Here is an 8395-nt window from a genome sequence, read left to right as displayed (position 1 = left end):
AAATTATTAATGGCTACAGACCCAAGCTAAAAATAACTACTGGTTCATGTGTAGCTTCAGGGAAAATATCTGAATATTATTAAGCAAACCAGACTTGCCCATTTTATCAGTTCATCACATGTTGTACAAGATTATTTGCATTTGCAAGTTGTGATTTACTGAAGTGGATGACTGTAGTATAATATAAGTAAATGAAACCACCAACATTGTATTATATATAAATAATTAAATTTATTGTATTATATACAATCATGTCCATAAAATATGGAATATCAGTCAGCTGCAAACTGGTTTTCTATACTTTGCTTGAATCCAGACACGATACATTTTAAGCATTTTGCTGCGATTCACTTGAAGCCGTCTATCTATGAGATTTTGCTCTTCCAAGAAACCAGCAGCTGTGAAGATATTTCTCACTTCATCTGTAATGAAAAGAAAATACATCATGGTTAAATTTATCTGAAAGGCAACAAATATAACACAGTCAAGACAAAAAGAGAGACATGAAAGTAGTACTATCTGCCCACTACAACAGATCGGAACAAAGTTTGAAGTGGTGCAGTTCTTAAGTATTGGACTCAAACTTGGCAGGTACTGTGTACAGATCCATAAGTACTAATGCTGATTTAGTTGCTTTTTTCCCCTAGTTCCCTTGAATCACTTTACGTGATTGCCAAGACAATTTCTTCAACGTCTTTGACAAGACAGCAGTTGGGAACAAGTGTCATTATAATGCTTGTCAAAACATAAGTTTTGACTGTACTCATATTTTTATTCTTTCCTGTCTTTTTTTAATATCTTTTGCAATTTATTTCGTGGGTGTTATTGCAGGTTAGCCTGTACATTGAATTTCTGATAGTCATTTTCCAGGGCTGCCTTTTGTGTATATACTGAACTCAATCCTCATAAAAAGCTATGTATATTCCATATTTCTATAAATACCTTTTGCTGTGAATAGCTGCACAAGTGACTTCTTTATTGTCATACAAGGAAAGATTTAGTTTCTTTGTTTTAGGTTTAGCAAGTAACTAATCTTGTTTTAAATTTGTCAGGTATGACTTCTGTCACACATTTGTTTATATACAACTGACATTATCGAATAACCTTGTGTTTGACTTTACTGAGCTTGCAATGGTAAAAAACATGAGACATTATCAGAGGTTACATTCTTTTGTAGTGAAATAAACATACAAGGTGTGATGAAAAAGTAATGGAAATTTTTTAATTTTGCAAGCTTTATGCATCCAATTTTCAAAACTTTTTTTATCTTGTTCGTACACATGTTCCTGATGTATATTTGCATTTTCAGATGTTCTGAATATGTAGTTTATTGCTGACCATCAAAAAGGTTATATCTGTTTTCAAGTGCTTTTATGAAAAAGACGGATCGAGGAAGTTTCATTAAATTTTGCTTGAAAAGTGGAGTAAAGTACAGCACCACATTCGAAATGTTGACTGTGGCTTTTGGCAAATCTACTATGAGTAACACAAGACTTTATGTGTGATATAAATTTTTCAAAGCGGGTCGAGAAGACATTGAAGACAACCTGGATGGCCTAGCCCACCAATTATTGACAACAATGTGGAAGTAGTAAAGAAAATGGTTCTGGAAAATCACTGAATCACCATCAGAACGGTTGCTGATGATCTCTGCACATCCTTCGGCTCGTACCATCCAATGTTTTTGCATGTTTTGGGCATGAAATGTGTAACAGCAAAGTTTGTTTTGAAACTTGAATTTTGATCAAAAACAATGCTGCTTAGACATCGCTCAGGAATTACTGAATGAAGTCTACAATGATCCAGAACTTCTAAAGTAAGTTATAAGAGGTGACAAAACATGGATATATGGGTATGACATCGAAACCCAGGCCCAGTTGTTCCAATGGAAACTGTCTGAAGGGCCAAGACTGAAAAAAAACTCGACAAGTCTAATCAAATGTGAAGGTTCTTCTCACTGCTTTCTTCATTTTCAATGGGATAGTGCATCATGAGTTCCTGCCTTATGGTCACACAATCAATAAGGAATACGACCTGGAAGTTACAAGGTGCATTCAAGTTCTAAGGCCTCCGATTTTTTTTCTCCGGACTGGAAAGAGATAGAAACATACGCATTGTTTTAAAATGAGGCCGCGTTCATTGTCAATACGTCCCAGAGATGGCAGCACCGTATGGCAGATGGAATTTTACCGCCAGTGGCGAGAATGAGAACTGTTTCAAATACTTAAAATGGCGCCGTTTTCCTTACTTGAACAGCGTGCAATCATTCGTTTTCTGAATTTGGGTGGTGTGAAACCAATTGAAATTCATCGACAGTTGAAGGAGACATGTGGTGATGGAGTTATGGATGTGTCGAAAGTGTGTTCGTGGGTGCGACAGTTTAATGAAGGCAGAACATCGTGTGACAACAAACCGAAACAACCTCGGGCTCGCACAAGCCGGTCTGACGACATGATCGAGAAAGTGGAGAGAATTGTTTTGGGGGATCGCCGAATGACTGTTGAACAGATCCCCTCCAGAGTTGGCATTTCTGTGGGTTCCGTGCACACAGTCCTGCATGACGACCTGAAAATGCGAAAAGTGTCATCCAGGTGGGTGCCACGAATGCTGACGGACGACCACATGGCTGCCCGTGTGGCATGTTGCCAAGAAATGTTGATGCGCAACAACAGCATGAATGGGACTTTCTTTTCGTCGGTTGTGACAATTGATGAGATGTGGATGCCATTTTTCAATCCAGAAACAAAGCGCCAGTCAGCTCAATGGAAGCACACAGATTCACCGCCACCAAAAAAATTTCGGGTAACTGCCAGTGCTGAAAAAATGATGGTGTCCATGTTCTGGGATAGCGAGGGCATAATCCTTACCCATTGCGTTCCAAAGGGCACTACGGTAACAGGTGCATCCTACGAAAATGTTTTGAAGAACAAATTCGTTCCTGCACTGCAACAAAAACATCCGGGAAGGGCTGCGCATGTGCTGTTTCACCAAGACAACGCACACGCACATCGAGCTAACGTTACGCAACAGTTTCTTCGTGATAACAACTTTGAAGTGATTCCTCATGCTCCCTACTCACCTGACCTGGCTCCTAGTGACTTTTGGCTTTTTCCAACAATGAAAGACACTCTCCGTGGCCACACATTCAGCTGCAATTGCCTCAGCGATTTTCCAGTGGTCAAAACAGACTCCTAAAGAAGCCTTCGTCGCTGCAATGGAATCATGGCGTCAGCGTTGTGAAAAATGTGTACGTCTGCAGGGCAATTATGTCGAGAAGTAACGCCAGTTTCATCGATTTCGGGTGAGTAGTTAATTAGAAAAAAAAAATCGGAGGCCTTAGAACTTGAATGCACCTCGTATATGCCATTTGCATGAAGCAATCCAAAGAAAATAGAGGCAAAACCACTTGTGGAAATTCCTTCATGATAATGCTCCTGCTCACACCACAATGCTTTTCCATGTTGTTGTTGTTGTTGTTGTTGTTGTTTTAAGCAAGAAACACAAACATTATGTTGCCTCAGCCACTGTATTCACTGGACCCCTGTGACTTCTTTCTATTATTGAGGCTGAAATGAACCATTAAAGGACATCGTTCTGCTACCATTGATGAGATGAAAATAGAATTGCTGAAGGAGCTGAACACCATAACAAAAAGTGAGTGTTACAAGTGCTTCCACTATTGTTGATGATTAAACAAAGATACTTTAAGGAAAAAACAATTATTGTTACTTTTTGATTCCAACTCATTAATAAATTTTATATAGTCCTTTAGTGTTTCAAATTTAAGTCTGTTATAGGTATATTTCTCTGGAAGGTGTTGTACAAAAGTAAATAACGGGTTGCATTGTCGGAGTTGTTTGACTGGCGGGGGGCAAGGGGAATGTGACGAGGAGGATTCTGGGGAGGTCCCTGTGGCCCTCTCCTGGAACTGGAAAATACACAGCAGGAATACGTTAACAGAGGAACAGGACGGGACGTGTGCTCTTCAGGAAAAGCTGGACTGAAGTACAAGAGAGCTAGTGAGCATGAGAGAAGGCAGTGGTGAGTGGGGTGGTTAGGAACTGGTAGTTCGCAGGAGGACTGGTAGTTCGCAGGAGGACTAGCAGGGGGATGATATGGTCTGACAGTTTTGCTGGGTCTACAAGCAACAGGTTCCAGCTGCTAGAGTTGAGGGCAGAGGAGCCTCAAAATGTAGAAGTAGGACATGTGCAGCAGACTCTAGCCATGAGTAGGAAGGAGTGTTACAAACTCTTATACCTATGTTAGTGAAATATTTAAATACTCAGGTTGGAATTATTTGACTTGGTCTTGACAAGATCCCCAATTCCATTTCGTGTTGCAATGAAATGAAGTTCATTTTCCAATGACTCACTGGACACTGCACTACGCTAGCAGATCTAATGTACTTCACAAATGTATTTTGATCCAAAAAAGATTTCATTTTAAAAGTGAAGACCATGAATTTTATGTACCAATCTTATTCCATAATTAAATAATTTTGGCATCTGATTCTGTTCTGGAGAGCATGAATACATCATTTTGAAACCCGCAAACTTTTTCTTGAAAATAACTTCTAACCACTCCAAGACTAAAATTATTAAGGCAACTACAAAACTCTTAAGAGACTTCATCAATAATGGAAGGAAGCCTTGAAAATTTTACTTCCATGTATTCTTGTTTCAATTTACAGCATAGTGTAGATGCTCAGTGATAGAAAGGCACAACAAAATGACAATCACACAATCCCAACAAGGCCTTTGTCAAAATTAAACAACATACATGCATGCACACACACACGCACGCACGCACGCACACACACACACACACACACACACACACACACACACACACACACACACACGACCATGGTCTCTGGCAGCTGGAGCCAGACTGCGGGCAGCAGGGCGTTCTGGGAGAGGCAGCCGGGTGGGGGTATGGAGGAAACTGGAGCAGAGAGGAGGAGGGATAGCAGGGTAAGAGTGGGGGATGGTAAAGTGCTGCTGGGAGTGTGTAGGAATGAGATGGAAAATGGGGCAGCTAAGTGTAGTCAGGAGGTTAGACGGAGAACAGGGGAGAGCGGGTTAGCAGAAAAGGAGAGAAGTAAAAAGGTTGGGTTCGTTGTTGAAATAGAGGGCGGTGTCATGATGGAATGGGAACAGGGATGCGACTAAATGGGTAAGGACAATGACTAACAAAGACTGAGACCAGAAGGGTTACAGAAACGTAGGATATATTGCAGGGGGAGTTCCCACCTGCACAATTCAGAAAAGGTGGTGATGGTGTGAAAGAGTCCAGATGGCACAGGCTGTGAAGCAGTCATTGAAATAAAGGACGCCGTGTTGGCTGGCTTGCCCAGCAACAGGGTGGTCCAGTTGTTTCTAGGCCACAGTTTGTCGGTGGCCATTCATGTGGACAGACAGCTTGCTGGTTGTCATGCCCACATAGAAAGCAGCACAGTGATTGCAGCTTAGCTTGTACTTCACAGCTGGTTTCACAGGTGGCACTGTGTTTGATGGGAAAGGTAGTGTTTGTGACAGGACTGGAGTAGGTGATGGTGTGACAATGTATGGGATAGGTCTTGCATAAAGGAACTATTACAGGGATATAAGCCATGAGGCAAAGGGTTGGGGGCAGAGGTTATGTAGAGACGGATACTCCCACCACCACCTACTACAGTCCTGTCATAAACATCACCTGTCCCATCACAGGCAGGGCTACCTGTGAAACCAGTCATGTAATCTACAAGCTACGTTGCAACCACTGTGCTGCATTCTACGTGGGCATGACAACCAACAAGCTGTCTGTCCAAATGAATGGCCACATACAAACTGTGGCCAAGAAGCAACTGGACCACCCTGTTGCTGAGCATGCCACCCAACACGGTGTCCTTTATTTCAATGACAGCCTGTGTCATCTGGATTCTTCCCAACACCAGCTTTTCTGAATTGTCCAGGTGGGAACAATCCTGCAATATATCCTACGTTCCTGTAACCCTCCTGGTCTCAACCTTTGTTAGTCATTGTCCTTACCCATCTAGCCCCATCCCTGTTCCCATTTCATCACTACACAGCTCTCTATTTCACCAACACACCCAGTTCATTTACTTCTTTCCTTTTAACCGCTAACCCCCGCCCTCCATCTAACCTCCTGACGGCACCTAGCTGCTCCATTCTCCACTTTGGCTCTACATGCTCCCAGCAGTAATTTACCGTCCCCCACCCCTACCTTTCTATCCCTCCCCCTCCCTGCCCCAGCCTTCTCCTTACCCGTAGCCAGTTGCCTCTCCCAGTCTGCCCTGCTACTCACAGTCTGGCTCCAGCTGCCAGAGACCGTGGTCATGTGTGTGTAAGTTGTGTTCATGTGAGTGTGTGCATGTATGTTATCTGATTTTGAGAAAGCCCTTGTTGGCCAAAAGATAAATGTATGATAGCCTTTTTGTTGTGCCTTTCTGCAACTCCGCTATATGGTGAGTAGCAACTGTCCTTTCCATTATATTGTTACATTCTATCCTGTATTTATCATTGTTTGATTTTTCCCTGTTTATTTGCAATTTAAACAACATAAGTTTACACCAGAATCTAATAATATCCATATCCTTTCCTTACAAACATAAAATCAAATTACTTACATTATTTTTAAAATCTACTAGAAATTCTAATTCTAATAAAAAATAGTGAATCCTTCAGATTATTTTGCCAAGTCCATAGCCTGCCCAAAAACTTGTAAAAGTTAAGTGCATTTTCCTGCACTCAACCAATGAACTTCAGAATAAAGAAGGATGTCTCCATAATCTGCGTCAACGTCTTCCAAAAATTGTCTAAATTTACAATAAGATATTGTTCGATTTCCTTAGCAATGTTATATTTGTAATTTTCATTACATCTTTCACTGTGGACAGCAGTCTGACACTTTTACCACATAGTGCTTCCTGATGAATAATGCAATGAAAATTTAAACAAATTGTCCCACTTTTTTTAACTGACCAACGAAACCATTTTCACTACTGAACATAGGTGGTGCACAATCAGTATAAATTGCAAATTTTAAAACCAACAATTCTGTCAACACACTTTTTAGCTGCATTCAAAATTTCCAAATCTATTGTTCTGATCATCAGAACTAAAGCAAGTAACTCTTCATGTACAGAAAAACCATCTATTATTATATGAAAAAAATAGTAGTTGACCAAGATCTGTTTTGTAAATAATAGATTTCAGCTATCAGTCGTCCTTTTTAAATTTTATTGGCTGATCTAGATTTCAGCTAGAAACTAGCCATTCTCAATGCCTATCATTTTTTGATCAATGCATGTAATGCCTGTTGGTCGGGCTTTGCTAACAGGCATTACATGCACTGATCAAAAATGATAGTGCATTGAGAATGGCTAGTTTCTAGCTGAAATCTAGATCTGCCCAATAAATTTAAAAAGGACAACTGATAGCTGAAATCCATTATTTACAAGTCAATACAACAGTCACTGTGTGCAACAGCCTTCTGAATGGAAGGTAACCTGATGAAGATCTGTTTTATCACTACTCCCGTCCACACACAAAAAGTAATACCAACAGTTTGCAATTAAATTGTTTAGTTTCTTTTTTTATGCTATGTTCCCTATCAAGAATTCACAGCATTACTTGACAAAACAGCTTTTTTTACAGTTAACAATGGCATCATCATAACTGCATGTTTTTGCTAATTCTATTGCAGAGTCTTTCAGTCACAGGCCACCACTGAAGCATTTCTGAGTTGCTGCTAATTTTACGTATACGACAAACATGCAGTTAAAATTTTTTTCTTTAAGATTTGACGGTTCAGGCAACTCTTGCACCTATTTTTTTAAGTTAATAACAAAAGGGTATAGTTCTTGATAAAGTAAAGACACTTTGTTGTTTTATGAATGAAGAGGAATGTCAAACAAGATTACTACCTTTGCTTTGAATTGAGCAATTTTTACCTATTAAACATTGAGGTTTTTCATCAGAATTGTGTACATAAAAGTACTTAATCTCAACCGCTCCTCAGAAGAAACACAGTTCTCAGTATTCTTTCTTTCCGACATGCTTAAAAATAGTAATAGAAAAATAGCCGTAGTAATAACCACAATCAAAAACAGGATAGTATCCACAGTAATAAATAAAATGACAACCCAAGCAACAGAGCAATATTAAGGAAAGTAAACCTGAACACAATGCCGAAAACCAGCGGATTAATGAAATGGTGATGCCTCTTCAAAACTGAATAGACACTGCCCCACTCGACTCCTGGCACGTTGGCATGTATTCCAGCATTCTATTGATCACGAGGTGTAGTGCCTGCTCACAGCTGCCACAAACTTTTTTCCCATCCCCCCCCCCCCCCCTCCACCTTCACCCGCACCCACATTACCTTGGGGAAA

At 40.3% G+C, this 8395-nt stretch overlaps 1 protein-coding gene across 2 annotated transcripts in view; it reads right to left on the bottom strand.

Annotated features, from left to right (window-relative positions):
- Positions 1-206: 206 nt before the first annotated feature.
- The window catches only part of LOC126252997 (tRNA N(3)-methylcytidine methyltransferase METTL2), a 63911-nt gene continuing 55722 nt past the window's right edge, over positions 207-8395 (bottom strand). For both annotated transcript variants that reach the window (XM_049954030.1, XM_049954029.1), the window contains one exon: positions 207-422. In XM_049954030.1, coding sequence (XP_049809987.1) covers positions 277-422 — 146 coding nt within the window. In that variant the 3' untranslated portion in view covers positions 207-276. The remainder of the gene's footprint in view (positions 423-8395) is intronic.

This window comes from Schistocerca nitens, chromosome 4, assembly GCF_023898315.1.
Source record: "Schistocerca nitens isolate TAMUIC-IGC-003100 chromosome 4, iqSchNite1.1, whole genome shotgun sequence".
In the NCBI taxonomy this organism is placed as follows: Eukaryota; Metazoa; Arthropoda; class Insecta; order Orthoptera; family Acrididae; genus Schistocerca; species Schistocerca nitens.
This window is presented reverse-complemented; position numbering and strand designations above follow the sequence as displayed.